General features: G+C 57.0%; 1 protein-coding gene across 5 annotated transcripts in view; it reads right to left on the bottom strand.

Annotated features, from left to right (window-relative positions):
• The window catches only part of MAN2B2 (mannosidase alpha class 2B member 2), a 57,992-nt gene that overhangs the window by 26,974 nt on the left and 13,048 nt on the right, over positions 1–17,970 (bottom strand). For 3 of the 5 annotated variants that reach the window (XM_084970896.1, XM_084970894.1, XM_084970895.1), the window contains 7 exons: positions 14,843–14,989; positions 13,028–13,133; positions 10,292–10,464; positions 8,281–8,369; positions 7,541–7,718; positions 3,681–3,879; positions 362–552 (listed from right to left, as the gene is read on the bottom strand). In XM_084970896.1, the coding sequence (XP_084827022.1) occupies positions 362–552; positions 3,681–3,879; positions 7,541–7,718; positions 8,281–8,369; positions 10,292–10,464; positions 13,028–13,133; positions 14,843–14,983 (1,077 nt within the window). In that variant the 5' untranslated portion in view covers positions 14,984–14,989. Of the gene's footprint in view, positions 1–361; positions 553–3,680; positions 3,880–7,540; positions 7,719–8,280; positions 8,370–10,291; positions 10,465–13,027; positions 13,134–14,842; positions 14,990–15,448; positions 16,072–16,858; positions 17,184–17,970 lie in introns of those variants that run through there. The other 2 variants (XM_084970897.1, NM_213849.2) reach the window with 2 other exon arrangements.

Here is a 17,970-nt window from a genome sequence, read left to right as displayed (position 1 = left end):
AGCGTGGGGTTCTCATTACAGAAGAGAATTAGGACCCCGGAGGGAAAGTCAGTAACCTGAGGCCGCGGACCTAAACTGAGACGTGAACGGAGACGGGGCTGGGGGACACCCCTGCTGCTCCACCTTACCCTCTGGGTGAGTCGGGACCTCAAGCTCAGTGAAGCCACCTAGCAGACCTGGGTCATGACCTTGGCACAGTTGCATCCTGCACAGGTCCTGGGACCCCAGGCCCCTCAGTTCTCTTTTATAACGTGCACCTCTAGTGAACAGGGACTAGGAGGCTTTGCTGACTTAGGGAGGGGGAAGCAGGCAGCCCAGGAGGCCCCAATCCTGCTACAGTCACTGAGAGATGTTGCATTACCTCAGAGACTGCCCAGCGGAGCTGCTGCAGCTGCGTCAGGGCCCAGGCCGGGTCCAGGAACCGGCGGGCAGCCGACAACATGTAGCGTGTGAACAGGGACTCTCCGGCGTACAGCAGAGCGCTGGCTCGCCTAGCCAGCCGCTTAAGTCCACTCTGGGATGTGTAGAATCCAGTCCAGGTCTGCTCTGGGGCTGGGAGAGAGGGGCCCGTGGTGGGCGTGAGGTCCGAAGCCCCAGTCCCAGAAGGGCTGAGGAAGACGGAACCAGAGATGGGCTGACTCCTGCCAGGCCACCAGGGAGGCAGCCTGGGGTGGGAGGTGATCTCAGAGCTTCTGCCCCAGCCAGGCCAACAAGTGTCTGGGATCCCCGAGGGCCTGGGAGGGTGGGACGGTCAGGTTGGGCTGGGGCAGGCCTGCAGAGACCGGGTGCTGAAGGACTGCGAAGGGGACAAGAAAGCCAGTGTCTCCTCAAGACCCTGGGCGGGCTGCGTGAGCAAAGATCCCGGAGGATATCAGGGGAGGAGCAGGAGGGAGGAAGGCCGAGAGGACACGAGCCCGAGAAGGACCTTGGTGCGGACAGCCTTGCGGGGGCAGAGGGGATGTAGGGCAGGGTGGCACTGCAGCCGGTTTCCTCTGGCAGCCCAGAGAGGAGGGATAAGAGGAGTGCGGGGAGCTGAGAGCCCACGAACCACTGTCCTGAGCCTGGCTTTAGGACAAGGAAGGCGTGGGGGAGGGAGGCTGAGCGCCTCTGGGGCTCGACTGTCTCAGCAGGTGGTTCAGCGTTCCCTACTGTTCCCTCCTCCTGTCTCCTCCCAGGGCTGGGCTGTGCCTCCACTCACTCCCTGCTCTTCCCCACAGGACCTGAGCCCAGTCAGGAGGGGCAACCCCGGGGCCCGAGAAAGGCCACAGCCTGTGGGTCCAGATGCATTTGTCCTGCTCAGCTCCTCCTGAACCCTGAGAGTGTCCACGCTGGCACAGGCTCTCCACAGCCCCAGGACACCAGCTGCCAAAGATGTCAGGAGCCATCACCCTCAGATCAGGACCCAAGCCTCCTCGGTGCTGTCCTGCGTCTGTAAATGGGGCCTCCGACGGGAAGAGGCTATGCCCACCCCCTCCCACCGGGATCCAGCCCCTCCCGCACAGACATGTCCCCTCCTGCCTCAGCAGCACCCCACCCACACTGTTGTACCCCCTCCTCTTAACTGTAGCCACACACACAGAGGTGTCCACTCCCACCCGGACTGGAAGCCCAACCTCTTCCACGTCGCCTCTCTCATCTCTACCAGGAGCCAGCCCTTCCCCAGACCGATGAGACCTCAAGGAAAGCGCGCTGGGAACCATGTAGCTTCCCCTCTCGCCACTCGAAAGAGAGGCCAAGGTCAGAGAGGCACAACAAACTCAGGTCTGGGGGCAGCGCTCAGCCTCGATTCAACCCTGCGGCTGGTGGCCCATCCTGGTGGCTCTTCGTAAGGGAAGGAAGTGAGGAGAAGGGAAGTGGCTGCTGCTGAACGTTCATACGTATCCCCCCCATCCTCCTGAGAAGCCACTTCCACGGATGACAACCTGGAGGCTCAGAAAGGTGACATCACTTACCCAAAGCCACCCAGCCCGTGAGGGCAGAAGCCGTGATGCAAACCCAGGAGAGCTTCTGAATCACTACCTGGGGCCAGCCCTCCTGAGACACTGCACCTGCTGGTAGCTGCGGGAGGGCAGGGGACGGGCCCAGGACAGGCCTTGCTCCAGGCACCGTGGCCCGGGGAGAAGGGTCAGCGGGTAGAGGCTCCTTCCAGCCTGGTTTTCTCTGGGTCCCCTGGGGACAACCACGCATCTCCTCTCTCCCTTCCAAACCACCTCTCGGGCTGAGTGAGCCCCGCAGTGAAGACAGGGCTGGACAAAGCTACCTGGGAGGTGGGTGCTTGGGTTCCCTGGGTCCTGGCTCAGGGTGACCCAGCCCCTATTTACACCCACTCCCACTGCCCACATCCCTCAGCTTCCCCTCCTGCGCCAAGGTGAAGCAGGACACCCAGGATCCTTCTAGCCCTGATATTTTACGCAATAAGGCTGCTAGACGGTTCACCCATGGGGCCAACTTCATCCCCCGCTGCAGCCCCGAGCAGGGCCTGGGGTGGGGTGGGGTTGGCACTTCCGCCCTCCCCGCCCGCCATCAGTATGAAGCTGTGTGTACACCATTCCTGCCCGGCGTGCAGACAGGGTAGTTCTACGGGGCGGGTCAGCACAGGGAGCATGCAGGTGGGCCTGGCAAGGGTGCTGAGACTGGCAAGGAGTCTCCAGGGCACCTAGGGCCCTGGACTAGCTTCCTCAACAGGAACAGCACGGATGTCCAGAGTGGGGCCTGACCTCACACAGCAGAGATGATGTCATCACGTTAACCACGCCTGCTGGGCTCTTCCTCCGGGCCAGACACTGGGCTAAGAGCTCCTCCTGCCCCACTTCTGTCTTACACTCTGTGGGTGATGCACCACTGAGGTCCTTATTACTCTAACAGCCAGCTGTTTCAGACCTGCACGCAGCCAGGCAGAAAGCTCACGCCAAGACCTTTCAACTCTTCGGCTGTGCTGACTGCAGCTAAAACAGTCCTGGCCTCCAGGTCACAGGCTCGGGGGGAGCTAGGACCCAGAAAATGATTATGTGGTAATAGAAGAAAATTGGGGTCCCTGGGGTAGGAGATGCCAAGGGATCTCCCTTACAGTCAGGAAAGGCTTCCTGGGGTTCCCTCGTGGCTCAGTGGTTAACAAATCCGACTAGAAACCATGAGGTTGCGGGTTCGATCCCTGGCCTCGCTCAGTGGGTTAAGGATCCGGCGTTGCCGTGAGCTGTGGTGTAGGTCGAAGACATGGCTCAGATCTCATGTTGCTGTAGCTCTGGTGTAGGCCAGCAGCTACAGCTCCGATTCGACCCCTAGCCTGGGAACCTCCATATGCCACGGGAGTGGCCCAAGAAATGGAAAAAAGACAAAAAAAAAAAAAAAAAGAAAAGAAAGAAAGGCTTCCTACAGGAGCTGACATGACACTCTAAGACGAGGAGGACTTTGCAGGCAGAAAACGTAAGAGACAGGCAGTCCTGGCAGAGGGCAGCGCACACGGCGGTTTAAGACATGGAGAGAGGAACCCGCCGGGAGTGGACAGTGGGAGAGCTGCACCCTCGGGGGAACCAGGCTGGGTGCCTGGAGCGGCCAGCGGGGTGGAGGCGGGTCCATCTCTGCCCCGGGGTCCCTAGCAGGCTCCCAAGCGATGGGCGGCGCAGGGAGACCTCTTCGCTTCCTGGCACCAAACCACCCCCTCGGCCCCAAGAGGCTCATACCTGAGGAATAGGGCAGGAAGTCCCGGTGGTCGCGGACCTGCCATGACACATCCTGAGCAAACACCGCCTGGAAGTACTCGGCCAGCGTGGCGTACTGCATGGAGATGCCGAGCTCCGGCGTGTGCTTGTTGATGTGGTCCATCAGACGGTCCATGTTGGCAAATTGTTGGGAGGCGTTGAAAAACTGCCTGTCACATCCCTGCCGGACAAGGACCAGGAGCAATGCCCTGCACTTCCGGGAGCAGAGCCCAGACGAAGCAGGGTGAGTGCCTCCTCACCTTCCAACCACCCCCCTCCCACTCTGCACGGGGTGGGGGGAAGCAAGCTCCCAAACCAGACCCCAAGCGCTATCCCCTGGGTGCTTCTCTCCCTCTCTCTCTCCCCCTCTCTCGCCCTCTCTCACACTGTACATCACACCCGTTTAATTATGCATTTTCTAGATGGACGTCTGTCCTTTTCTGGCACCTTCCCACAGTTCCCCCACACCCTAGCCTCACCTCTGGAAGCCACAAGTCTCGCCTCTTTTCCTATGCATTTAAGATTCCACGTGTGCGAACATGCAGTCTTCCTGTTTCTGATGGATTCCACTCCATGACCATTTCACAAACCCAGCAGTATTACTGCTTATCAATGTCATTAATTATAACAACATAAGTATAAATGAAAATGGTAACAGCTGACGCGCATTTATCGCCCTTAAGCGCGTCTTCATTAAGGTAACATTAAAAAAAAAATGATAAATTCCTCAGTCTACCAAGACTGAATCATGAATAAATACATGATCTGAGCAACCTGATTACCAGTCACAAAACTGAGTTAAAATAAAAAATTTCCCAATAAACCACAGTTTAGAACCAGTCAGCTTCCCTAGTTAGTCCCACCAAAAATTTCAGAGGAATTATCATCCCTTCTCAACTTCTCCCAAAACATAGAAGAAGGGGACTCTTTTCAACCTAATTACCCTCATGTCAAACTGGAAAAAAAAAAAAAGGACTCTCCAAGAAAAGAAAATTACGGGCCGATATCCACGATGAACATATATGCAAAAATCCTCAACCAACTGTTAGCAAACTGAATTCAGCAACACAGGCAGACAATACAACGTCGTCACCACGTGGGATTGCTTCCAGGGATCCAAGCACCGTTTAATACCCACAAATCAACCCATGTCATCACCACATTAAGAAAACCGTAGAGGAGTTCCCGTCGTGGCGCAGTGGTTAAAGAATCCGACTAGGAACCATGAGGTTGCAGGTTCGGTCCCTGCCCTTGCTCAGTGGGTTAAGGATCCGGTGTTGCCGTGAGCTGTGGTGCAGGTCGCAGACGCGGCTCGGATCCCGTGTTGCTGTGGCTCTGGCATAGGCCAGTGGCTTCAGCTCTAATTAGACCCCTAGCCTGGGAACCTCCATATGCCGTGGGAGCGGCCCTAGAAAAGGCAAAAAAAAGACCAAAAAAAGAAAAAAAAAAAAGAAAGGAATAAATTTGCTCAAGTAGGTGAAAGACTTATGTCACAGACATAAGACATAAGACAGTGGCTGTGACATAGGCCGGCAACTACAGCTCCAATTCGACCCCTAGCTTGGAACCTCCATATGCCTCAAGTGCAGCCCTAAAAACAATTAAAAAAAAAAAGGACAAGAAAAGAAATTGAAGAAGATACAAATAAATGGAATGATAGTCTGTGCTCACAATTGATATTCTGAAGAGTTAATATGCTTTAAATGTGCACATTATGCAAGCACTCTAGGGTTTCAATGCAATCCCTGTGAAAATTACAATGATGTTTATCACACAAGCAGCACAAACTATCCTAAAATTTGTGTGGAACCACAAAAGACCACTAGCCTGGGAACCTCCACATGTCTCGGGTGCAGCCCTAAAAAGAAAAAAAAGAAAAATAGAACAGAAATGTAATTAAAATGAGAATATATGACTCGCAGGAGGCAGAGTCTTAATTTTGGCTGAAATCCTGGGTCTGTATGCGTATCTCAAATCTTGGCCCCCAACCTCATGCTCAGCCATCTCTGATTGCAAATCCCAGTCTGCACTTCCTGGCTCACAGAACTTTGGCAGAGGGGCGCTCTCTCTGACCCTCATGGGCACAACAAGATAAGAACAAAGTTCCCTGTGGGGTTTTTTCAGTCTATTTTTTATTAGGGTGTAGTTGATTTATAATACTGTGCCAACTTTTTTTTTAGTCTATTTTTTATTAGGGCGTAGTAGATTTATAACACTATGCCAACTTCTGCTGTACAGCATAGTGACCCAGTCATAACATATATATGACCGGGTCTATATTCTTTTTCTCATATTATTTTCCATCATGGTCTATCCCAAGAGACTGGATATAGCTCCCTGTGCTGTACAGCAGGACCTCATTGCTTATCCATACTCTAAATCTAATAGTTGGCATCGACCAACCCCAAACTCACAGGCGAGCCCAAGCAAAATTAGTCCTACAAGTGGCCAGCGCGATGAGAACTTGCGAATTTATCGGCTCTCAGGCTGGCTAAAGAGATAGATTTATAGGACCCATTGCTATCAATTTTGTTAGGCGCTCACCACAAAAACTAAAAAGCATGGGCAGCAGGACTTCCCCCTGACAGGTGGACAGACCCTCAAACAGGACTGAAACAGCCCCACAGAAACTGCCTGCTTCCCAGGGTCTTGGTCAGAGGCCTGAGAAGGTGGTGACGGGGTCTCCCAGGGGGCCTCCAGAGGCGCTCAGATCCATGCCCCCAAAGGAGTTCTGGAATAATACGTCGGCCAGGCAAGCCTAGACTGACAATACCTGTAGGACCGTTTTCATAACGAATCTCAAGTAAGAGGTCACAGGATGACATTTATACAATTTTGTCATCTGGGCCCAAGTTATTTTAGGCAAGTATTTCTATTTTCCTTGTGCAAATATCACATTCGGGTTTGAACTGTTGAGAAAGAAAATATTCCATTGTTTTATACTTTACCACGCACAGATATTTTTCAGTTATGCCTCAAGCCACAGATGAAGTAATACAGAATCCTATTTTGACGTAACGTGTCATACCTATTAGCCTGTGGACCTAATGTACAGAAATGTATGGCATAAAAATTTTTTACTACTATACACACCAATATGAAAATGTAATAACAAATAAAAACAGTCAAAAAAAAAAAACATAGCCTTTTTAAAAATATTAGTCGAGAGCTAAGAAAGCAGGCTGCAGAGCTTGTCTGATGGAGTCTGAACACATTCCACTTTCTCAGCCGCCCTGCTAAGCAGCTGGTGGCCTCAGGAAGATTCCTTAACCTCTCTGCCTCTCCGCCCCCTCATCCGCATACGGGGTAACCTAGGCCCAGCAGGGCAGCTTAAACGAGTGAGGCAAATATGTCCCGTAGAACAGTGCCTGGCACCCAGGGGGTGATCCGTAAAGTTTATCTATGACAACAAGGACGACTCTGTGTTGGGCGGTGTCCTCCTCTCACTTGACCTCAAAACAAGCCTAGGAAGCAGGTCCTGTCATCCTCCCCATTTCACAGATGAGGAAACTGAGGCTCATGGGGTCGAAGCAAGGATTCAGGCCCAGAGCTCTGACCCCAGCATGGCTTAGGGAGGGGAGGAGACGGGGAAGAAGGAGGCCTCCCGGGTGAGGGGCTGCGTTTTGGGTGGGAGAGTCTGGGGGTGATCGGGGGTGGGGGGAGGCCAGGGGCGGGGTGAGGACTCAGGGTGAGCAGGGAGGAAGGACAGAGCCGGGGGGCTGTCTGGCTTGCTGTCCGGGTGGAGACTGGCCTGGTCAGAGCAGGACAGCAGCCGGGGTGGTCCCAGGTGCGAGGGTCGGACCCATCACCGCAGTCCCTGGGCGGAGGTGAGGCCCACTCACCCAGGGCCAGAGAACGTGCTGGGTCCGGAACCAGGCGGCCCGCTTGTTCACATTGTCCACCAAGTTGAGGACATAGTGATTCATGCTGTCCTGGCTGACAGGCATTTCCACGGCGGAGTAATCCATATCGAATGGCCGATCCGGGAACCTGGGAGACCCGTTCCACATAAACCCGTCCCTGAGGGAGACAGCAGTGTCAGGCAGGGCTCGGCAAGGCGCCGGGGCACCTGCACCCGCAGACCCTGCTCGGGGCCTCCGTCTCCCGTCGGCTGGGTGGACGGGGCAGTGGTGGGCAGACGAGAGCTTTGCGGACAGAAGGCGCCTCGTTCCGCGCTCCTCCCGAGGGACCTGGGGCACCTCCCACTGCAGGGGGCCCAGGACCTGGGAGTGAGTCCCTGCCCAGCCCCCTCACCCTTCCTGAAGTGTCCCCTGTTCACAGAAGGGCTGACCCCAGCCACGGCCTCACAGGGACAAAGGGACACAGTGGGACTGAACCCAGGGCCGTCCAACCAGACAGTGCACAGGCAGGCTGCTCCCATAATGCAGAGGCCTCGGAGCTGCTGCCGGAGCCCCACGATGCTGGCCCGCAGCGGCCACCGCAGCTCCTCGGCTGGGGGCCAGGCCTCAGCTGCCTGTGAGACGGGCCCTCGGGCACCTTTCTCAGGGGTGGCCGAAGGGCCGTGGCTGAGCTGATACAGGGATGGTGCTTAGAACAGGCCTGGCCCCAGGCAAGCGCTCACGAGCAGTAGCTGTACTGGTCCAGGACATGCGTGAAGATCTCCTGCCGCGCCTCCAGGGACCTGGACCCTCGCCACACGAACTGCAGGCCCTGCAAATGCAGAGGGAACAGGCGGAGGGCCGAGGGGCAACAGGGCTGCCCAGCAAGCCCTCCCCAGGCCCCACCTGCGTCTCAAGGCTGCCGGCCCCTGCTCCTCTCCCCAGGCTCGGGGACAAGCTCTCCCTCGGACGCCTCCTCCTCAAGATTCCTCCTGACCCCACAAAGCCCAGAGGGTGCGGGAACTTGCCCTCCACAAGGTGCCTGCCTCCTCTTTCTCCCCACTCCTCAGGGCAGGACTTCCTCTGCCGGGGCCTGCCAGCCACATGCTCTGACTCTGCTTGAATCCCCCCAGACACGGGGAGCTCAGCGCCTCTCACTAAGGGTTCAGTCCATTTCTCAATTATGATGGGCAGAAAGTGCTCAGGGTTACAGAGCAGGGATAAAATCCTGCTCCTCCGAGCACCAGCTCCAGCTCCATCCACAGTCCCTGGACTCCTCTGGGGTCTCTGCACAGGAATCTCAGGGAGCCACACCCAGCTCACAGAGCCGTCTGCAGGGAAGGGAGCTGCCACGGAGTGGCGCTCAGTGGAGGCTCATTAAAAACGTCTCTCGCGGCACCTATAGCCCAAAGCCTCTTTGATCACTCCTGCTGGCCGTGCTACCATCGCTCTCTAGACTTTATTACCAGCGTGAGCCTGCCCAGAATCCTCATGGTTCTGGCCTTATTTTCCCCATCTGTAAAACACGATCATTATAACACTACCTCTCCGTGATGGGGTGAACGATCCGCACAAATCATTTGTTGAATTCCTAACCCCAGTAATTCTCATGTTCTTATTTTTTTGGGGGGGGGAAGAATTTACATAGGAAATTCGGTAAAAATGAGGTCAAGAGGTTGGACCTTGATCCCATATGACTAGGGTCCTTGGGAGTTCCTATCATGACGCAGCAGAAACAAATCCAACTAGTATCCATGAGGATGCAGGTTCGACCCCTGGCCTCACTCCATGGGTTAAGGATCCAGTGCTGCTGTGAGCTGTTGGTATAGGTCGCAGACCAGGCTCGGATCCTGCATTGCTGTGGCTGTGGTGTAGGCCGGCAGCTGCAGCTCCGATTCCACCCCCAGCCTGGGAACCTCCATATGCCGCAAGTATGGCCCTAGAAACCAGAAGAAGAAAAAAAAAAGTCTGCGGTTCTTATGAAAGGAGGAATTGACCCAGACAGGGACAGAGGGCGATGATGTGAAGACACGGGGGACGTCGGCCCCTCCAAGCCAAGGAGGCCAGAGGCACTAGAAGCCGAGGGGCCGGGAGCCCCCCGCAACACCCTCAGAAGGCCCGTGGCCTTGGCTGGGTCTGGTCTCGGACTCCTGGCCTCCATACCTGAGAGCAGCACGCCTGTGCTGTTCAAAGCGCCCAGCTTGCGGCGCTTTCTTACCGCAGCCCTGGGGAGCGAGTGCACGTGCCCAAGGGCTGCCCAGAGGGTGAGAGGGAGCCAGAAGGGGCAGAGGGTCCCGGCAGGTGAAAAGGCAGGGTCTCTGCCGTGGGTTAGTGTTGACATCCTCCTGACTGGCGGCCCACACAAAGGAAGAGTAGCTGTGTCCGGGTTCCCAGAACCCCGGCCGTCTCCTGTCTGCGTCGAGCGCAGGGTACCGAGTGCAGGCTGCTGCAGTCCCTTTGGAGACTCAGAGAAGGAAGCCGTCCAGCCCAGCCCGCTGATGAGGGACGGGGACTCAGAGAGTGGGCATCCAAGCTGGGCCTGCAGCTCAGCCGGGGGCTGGACATGCAGGAGGAGAGGCCACGCACGCCTAGGGCGCCGCAGAGCCAAGGATGCGTCTGCGACAGGCAATGGCCCCGTGTAGCTGCTGAGCATCCCAAATGCCCTGAAGAATATCGGGGGTGCTAAGAGGCCGGGACCGAACGCGGGGAGAAGCAGAGGCGAGGCTGCAGCCGTGGGTGAAGACCGCCGCTCACCTGGGCGTGCTGCATGGCGTCCTTCAGGTCGTAGTCGATCCGGGAGATGATGTGGCCGTTGAAGCCGGCCAGGGCCAACAGGGTGGGCGTCGTGGCAGACGCGCCAAAGGGGTCAACCTGCCAGGAGAACTGAGGCCGGATCCCAAAGGTTTCATAGAGAAACCCGTGTCCTTCTGCAAAGAGACAAGCCTCGCATGTGACCAGAAGATGTCCCCTCACCCTTAAGTCCCTCGGGGCCCCCTGCCTGTCACCAGGGCTGGAGAGCCATCCGCCAGGCAAGCAGGGGCTTGCTGCAATGGGGACTCATACATCGGGCTCCATCCCAGAATTCTCCCTCTGAGCATTCACTTATTTACTCATGATGTCCCAGCCACCACAAGGAGCCAGAGGTCAGGGGGACCGCAGAAAGGCCCAGGCTGGATGAACCTTGATTCAAGCTCCCCGAGGCCTTCACCCAAATATTATCTTGTACACACCCTGAAAGCTGGGGGCAAAAGTCTGCATTTGAAGGAGAAAGAACTAAGTCTCAGGGATCTTTAGCGACTGGTCCAGACAGTTTTTCACTGAGGAGCTCCCCAGGTTGGCCGTCGGCTATGGGCCAGGAGATCCCAGGGTCCTGAGACAGAGCTATGAGCAGATCCATGAGCAAGGCTCATGCAGGAGGGAGGTGACTGCTGGGAGCCCGGGGCCGGCCTGATGAAGATTCGGGGTCTGGTACACAGAGGAGGTGACGACGGCCGCAGGGCGGTGGGACTTGGGGCGGGGCTCTGAGCCCTCAGGAACCAGTGGGAGCAGCAGAGCAGTGTGGGAAGCCAAAGAGGCCAAGAAGGAACAGCTGGGGGAGTTCCCGTCATGGCTCAGAGGAAATGAATCTGACTACCATCCATGAGGACGCAGGTTCAGTCCCAGGCCTCGCTCTGTCGGTTGAGGATCCAGCGTTGCTGTGAGCTGTGGTGTAGGTCGAAGATGCAGTTTGGATCCCGTGTTGCTGTGGCTGTGGCATAGGCCGGTAGCCACAGCTCCAATTCAACCTCTAGCCTGGGAACCTCCATATGCTGCAGGTGTGGCCCTAAAAAGCAAAAAAAAAAAAGAAGAAGAAGAAGAAGAAGGAGAAGCTGGAGAGGAGGGGGGAGCCCTGGGGGTCGGTGGGTCCAGGCTGAGGGAGGGCTGTCTGGTTGTCCAGGGCCTGCCTCTCAGCAGGGGCTCAGCAAAGTGAGATGAGGAGAAGGATGCAGAAGCAGCGAGGGCTGGTCCAGCACGTCCCACCTGACACATCTGAGAAACCCCGCCCCCTGTGGACACAGCGCACAGGCCGGTGTCTGGGACCTCAGGTGTGAGTGGTTTGAAAAGGGCCCCCTGAGAGTCTGAGGCATACCCCTCCTCCCCCTTAGAGGCACCCTCCCCTTCTGGAGGCACACGTTAGAGACAGAGCAGGACCAGGAAAGCCCTGGGTTGGAGCTCCAGCTCTACTACTGGCTGCATACAAATCCCTCCCTGGGCCTCAGCTTCCTTGTCTGAAAAATGGGGCTGTGACGATACACCTGCCAAGGGCTGTTCTGAGGCAACCTGGGGATTGTAGATGGGAAAACATTGGTTCAGCCCCCAGACAGCAGGACTGAGCTAACAAGCACCCCACTGCATGCGCTGGGCTCGGCTCAGATCTGGGACCCTTGCGTGCTGCAGCATGAGTCCAGCAGCTTTCAGCAGCATTTTGACCTCATAGTCAACCTCTATGAGTGGGCTTTTCCACGACTATCCAAGGACAGCGCTGCAGACTGAAGGGTATAAGTGTACTTAGAACATAAGGTCCTTGTAAGAGGAAATCACTGCCCATCCTCTGAGGGTGCTGGGACCTTGGCAATGGAGCGCCCAGCATCCACTGGAGAGGGACACAGAGAGTTGGCCGGGGCCCTTTCCCGCCCCAGAGTGACGAGAAGCTGTCTTTTCTGGGATTCCGGTTTCCCTGCTCTAGGTCAGGCCTGCAGGGTCAGGTCTGGGGCATTCAGGGTGGTGGCACTGGCGGGATGGTAGCAGAGGCAAGAGATGTCCCCTCTGTGGGCGCCCTGAGGCAGGGAAGTCCAGCACCCACGGCGGGGATGGTGGTGGTGTTGGGGTTGGAGTGGTGGCGGTGGAGGAGGTGGTGTTATTGGAGGCGGCAGAGGTGCTGGTGTCGGAGGCGATACAGGTGGTGACAGGAGTGGCTCTGGTAATGGTGGTGCTGGTGGAGCTGCTGGTGGCTGAGTGGTGCCATGTAAACTTTACTGAGCCTTCACACACTGCACCCAATGAGCTCTCTCTGAGTTACCCCAGTTTAAGCTGCAGAAGCATCCTTTGAGACAGGGCTTCCAGCATCATCAGACTCATTTGCAGAGGAGGAAACTGAGGCTTAGGGAGGTTGCTTCACTTGCCCAGGGTGGCAGGATTGGGAGTTAGCGGAGCCGGGGTACAGGCAGGCGGTCTGGTCTAGTCCGCACTCCTAAGCCCTGCACCGGAGACACAGGCAGGACTGTGGGACCAGCCCATCACTGTTTGTGCTGGTCACAGTCTTCCCAGGAGGATGGGGACCAGCCCATCACTGTTTGTGCTGGTCACAGTCTTCCCAGGAGGATGGGGACCAGCCCATCACTGTTTGTGCTGGTCACAGTCTTCCCAGGAGGATGGGGACCAGACACCCTGACCCATCCCGGCCTGACCAGAGACCCAAGGGCCCCCGTGTCTGGGGAAGGGGAATCGAACCTGTGAGCTGTAGGATCTGGTCATCAAAGTGGGTCACGGCCTCGTCGTGCATGACCTGGCCTCCAAGGACAAACTCCAGGCGTTGTTCAGCCAGGAGCTGGCGGACCTTGGCGTTGTGGGCAGAGAGACAAAGCCAGGTTACAGCCCCGAGCTGACTGGTTTTGTCTGTTTGTCATCATCGTTGCCTCCATCTCCTCACCTTGATTTATTCTTCAAAAGCAGGACACGGTCTGTCCTGTTCAGCACTGCGTCCAGTACCTAGAACAGCACCTGGCCCATGGCTGCTGCTTCATCAAACTTATATATAAGAATATATGTTTTGGTGTTCCTGTCATGGCTCAGCGGTTAATGAACTGGACGAGCATTCATGAGGACCTGGGTTCGATCCCTGGCCTCACTCAGTGGGTTAAGGACCCGGCGTTGCCACAAGCTGCAGTGTAGGTTGAAAATGCGGCTCGGATCCCACGTTGCTGTGGCTGTGGTGTAAGCCAGCAGCTGCAGCATCCATTTGACACCTAGTCTGGGAACTTCCATATGGCAAAAAAAGAAAAAAAAAAGAATATTGTCCCAGAATCCCACTTGTTTGGTATAAGCTGTGTGACCATGGGCCAGTTGCCTACCATCTCTGAGCCTGGACCAGCTCTGTATAAGTATCCCCATCTGTCGCCCCCACACTGGCTGTTGGGAAGAATCAGTGATGTGCAAGTCCTAGCCCAGCGGCTGCACGCAGCAGTGCCATCAAATGGGGGGGCTCGTCCTCTCTCCTCCACGGGCTGCAGGTTCTCATCCCCTGGTGGGGGGGGCAGGACCTGGTCATCTCCCCACTTGGCCTTCTGAGCTTTGCTACCTGACATGCTGCTGGGCCTTTGAACCTCGCCGACAGGGACTGTTCTGGAGGAAGGCGATGCCTGGAGGGACCAGGCTCCAGAGAGCCATCCTGGGTGCTGACATCGTGCCCTCGTCCTGGGCACGGCCTCTCTGAGGAGGGCGATCACCCCCACGTCCAGGTGCAGGACCTGAGCTGACAGTCCAGTCATCCCCTGTGATCACAGGGGGAGCTGGAGGCGCAGGACCGGGTCCCAGGCTGCCCCTCGGTGAAGCGGGGCTTCTGACTCCCTGTGCCGTGTGCGACTAATCAGCCTCCGGCCTCTGAACCACAGGGACTACTGCATCCTGCTGGGTTGCCAGCTCCTGTGCCCGGGGTGGCCATGCACATGCCAACATGAAGGAGGAGGGTGTGGGCACAGGGCTTCCCGGAAATGCCCAGGGTCAGAGGCGACCCCCTTCTCACTGCTGAGTGCCAGGCTGGGCTGCCAGAGCCACAGTTTCCCATGAACAGCCAGAAAGTCAGGATTAAAGCACAACCCTGTGACCTTGGGGATGGGGCTGACCACAACCCTGACCTAAACACACCCTGGGGAGTGTTTGTGATTTAGCGGTTAACAAACCCAACTAGGATCCATAAGGATGTGGGTTCCATCCCTGGCCTCGCTCCGTGGGTTAAGGATCTGGTGTTGCCGTGAGCTGTGGTGTAGGTCACAGACGCGGCTTGGATCCCGCGTTGCTGTGGCTGTGGTGTAGGCCGGCGGCTACAGCTCTGATTTGACCCCTAGCCTGGGAACCCCATATGCTGCAGGAGTGGCCCATGAAATAGCAAAAAGACAAAATAATAATAATAATAATATTAATAATAAACTTTCCCCGGGACCAGCCCAGCAGGGTGTGGGCCTCATGGTTGCTGCAGCACAGACAGCACGGCCCCAGGAGGTTCCGGGAGGGTGGTCCCCTGGGCCCCACCGCAGAGGCCCGCATTACCTGTTGTTTCCGCTTGGCCGAGGCGAAGCCATCCCACCACAGCCGGAAGTACTCCTGCTCCACAGCGATGAACCTGCGCCTCTTCCCACGGGTCAGCGCCTCCACCACCGAGTTGTAGACGTCGGGGACATAAACCTGCATGCTCTCCTGGAGGGGGCAGGGGGCTCCGTCACTCGAGCCCCAAGGGGGTCCAGTGGGGGCTGGGACCCAAGGGCCAAGGAGGAACACCCAGGGCGACAGTGTCCAGGAGCCCCTGGCACTCACACCGCTTCTGTCCACCTCCTCCCCCGCTGGCTTCTCCGACCGGGGAGTACCAGAGCCATTCTGTGCCAGACCCACAGGGAGCGCTGCCCTGAGAGAAGCACAGGGACGGATCCCCTTCGGTGGGATCCTGTCCTCCTGGACAGCCCTGAGGAAAGAGACCACGGCACTCCAGGAGACAGAGGCACGGGCCAGGCCAGCCCAGGCTCAGGGACAGCTTCCCCAAGGGTGCCCAGGAGCCTCAGGATGCGAGGTCAAAGGACCATGAAGGTCCTGCTTGGGCTGACGTGATGGGGAAGCACGTGTGGAGAGGACCTGACCCCCGGGTTGTACCTGCAGACCCACCTGTCTCCCCCAGGGATGGAGCTGTGGCTGCTTCGCATCTGGGCCCAGCTGGCATAGCCTGGTGCCCAGAGATGCTCATTAAAGGAGTGTGAAGAGCAATGGGCAGGGAATCACCAGCATGGTGGCTACTTGGTGACTTCAGGCAAGCACTGACCCTCTCTGGGCCTCAGTCACCCCTTCTGAGAACCAAGGGTGGCAGATGTGCCTCCCCACATGTCAGCCAGTGCCCCATGCAGTGGGGAGGCCCCCAGAGAGGCTGCCCAGTGCGCCCAGGGCCAGATTTAACGCTCAGCCTCAAGTCCTCTTGCCGCCCCCTTTTTTAAAATGAGCTCCTCACTCATCTTCCTCCTTCATGTTCTGTCCATGATCACAGGGGGGGTTGTTCACTTATTCGTGCCCTTCTTTCCTCCTTTAAGAAGGAGCCGTAGGAGGCCTGGTCAACGATACCCAGTCTCTGCCCCGGAAACCTCAGGAATTCGGTCTTTCCAGCTCTCCTTCTGTTCTGCTTTATTCATTCATTCACTCCATCAACAAACAGTAGGAGCAGCTACTCCATCCATAAGGCGGGGTGAGACCATTCCCAGAGACACCGTGGACGAAGCCCCCGCCCCACGGGGGAAACTCTGACATTCAACAAACAGGGAATTAAATGTAAGGAAGGGGTGGGGGAACCGGTGCGGGAGTAGGGAGGGTCGTCAGGAAGAGGTCATCAAGAAAGTACATTTAGGGAGTTCCCGTCGCGGCTCAGCGGTAACAAACCCAACGAGGATCCATAAGGACGCGGGTTCGATCCCTGGCCTCACTCAGTGGGTTAAGGATCTGGCATGGCCGTGAGCTGTGGTGTAGGTGGCAGACACGGCTCAGATGTAACATTGCTGTGGCTGTGGTGTAGGCCGGCAGCTGTAGCTCTGATTCAACCCGTAGCCTGGGGACTTCCATATATCATGGGTGCAGCCCTAAAAAAAAAAAAAGAAAGAAAAAAAAAAAGACAAAAGAACAGCTAGAAGGAAGAGAGGGAAAAATTGCTGCAGGCATCAGGGAGGAAAGCATTGGGGCAGAGGGAACAGCCAGTGCGACGCCTCTGAGGCCCCTTCCCCCTACAGGAGGGGAAAACAGGGTGCAGAGAGGGCCCCGGGACCACGACTGGGCCCAGAGCCCTCCTGCGGCCACTGGACTCTGCATCTGATCTCCGCGGCTTGGGATTCCCCACACAGGTGGGAAACAGGCTCGGAGGCAGGAAGAGGAAGGATTCTAAAGTCCGCGACACGGCCAGTCCTTAACAGGCAGAACTTGAACCCAGGCTGACGACCCCAGGCTGGCTCAAACCCTAGGACACAAGCTCCCACACAGATTAGACGCGAGAAAGAAGCTTGAGCTTCGAGAGGTGTGTGGGGAGCAGCAGGCACCCACCTGCACTGTGTGGAGCCAGCCCACATCCATGTGGCTGTGGGGCACCACGAAGACCTTGACCTTGTAGAAGTGCAAGGCCCACTGTGGCCCCAGCAGTGCCAGCTGCATGAACAGAGGCAGCCAGCTGTGCGGCCCCATCCCAGCAGCCAGCAGCCTGGGGCTGGGGGACGTCAGTCTGCCCGCAGGGCCAGGCCTCCAGGGAGTGGACTGGGCCACCACCCCTTGGGGTAAGAAGTCGGAAAGAAAGTGGAGAGGGCGACCCCCGCACAAATTCTGTGTCCTGAGCAGTGCAGGCTGGCGGAACTTGCTCACTGCCCTTCAGCCCTCACCCGCATCTCCAGTTTCCTGGCCGACCCTGTCCACATTTAAGCTAAATCCGGTCCGCCACCTCCCCAGGGAAGCCTGCCAGATGCCCTCCGGTCAGGCATGGCTGTCCTCACTTCAGTGCCCAGGCCGTTTCTTGCCCCCACCCCCCAGCATTTCCCGCCACGCCTCCCTGCCCATTCCCCACCCCCACCACCAAGTTGGACAGGATCCCCAACTCAGAGACTGCCTTGCAAAACTCAACACGCAGTAAGTGCCACCGCCCAGAAGCCTGCTCTAATAACCTCTTCGTGTCTTGGAACCCCTGGTAGGGGCTTTGCAGCAGGGATCGTTACCTTCCTCTGAAGGAGGAAAGCTGGCTTCCACAAATAGCACCTGATTTACTCAAGATCGCCGAGTCTGTGGACGAGCCAGGCTGCCTGAAACTTTCAGAGCTAGTCTGGGTGACCCACAGGGACCTTGGCAAGATGTGTAACTTCTCTGGGTCTCAGCAGTCCCTTCAAAAAGTGGGGTGGGCGTTCCTGCCAGGGCTCAGTGGTTAACAAACCCCACTAGGATCCATGAGGACGTAGGTTTGATCCCTGGCCTTGCTCAGTGGGTAGGGATCTGGTGTTGCCGTGAGCTCTGATGGAGGTCGCAGATGTGGCTCAGATCTGGCATGGCTGTGGCTGTGGCTGTGGTGCAGGCTGGCAGGTACAGCTCCGATCAGACCCCTAGCCTGAGACCCTCCATGTGCCACGGATGCAGCCCTAAAAAGACAAAACAAAACAAAGCAAAACAAAACAAGA

Source organism: Sus scrofa, chromosome 8, assembly GCF_054392235.1.
Source record: "Sus scrofa isolate SSC_HxYL_T2T_F1_AM1 chromosome 8, Sscrofa_HxYL_maternal_Yorkshire_Landrace_v2.0, whole genome shotgun sequence".
Lineage (NCBI taxonomy): Eukaryota > Metazoa > Chordata > Mammalia > Artiodactyla > Suidae > Sus > Sus scrofa.
This window is presented reverse-complemented; position numbering and strand designations above follow the sequence as displayed.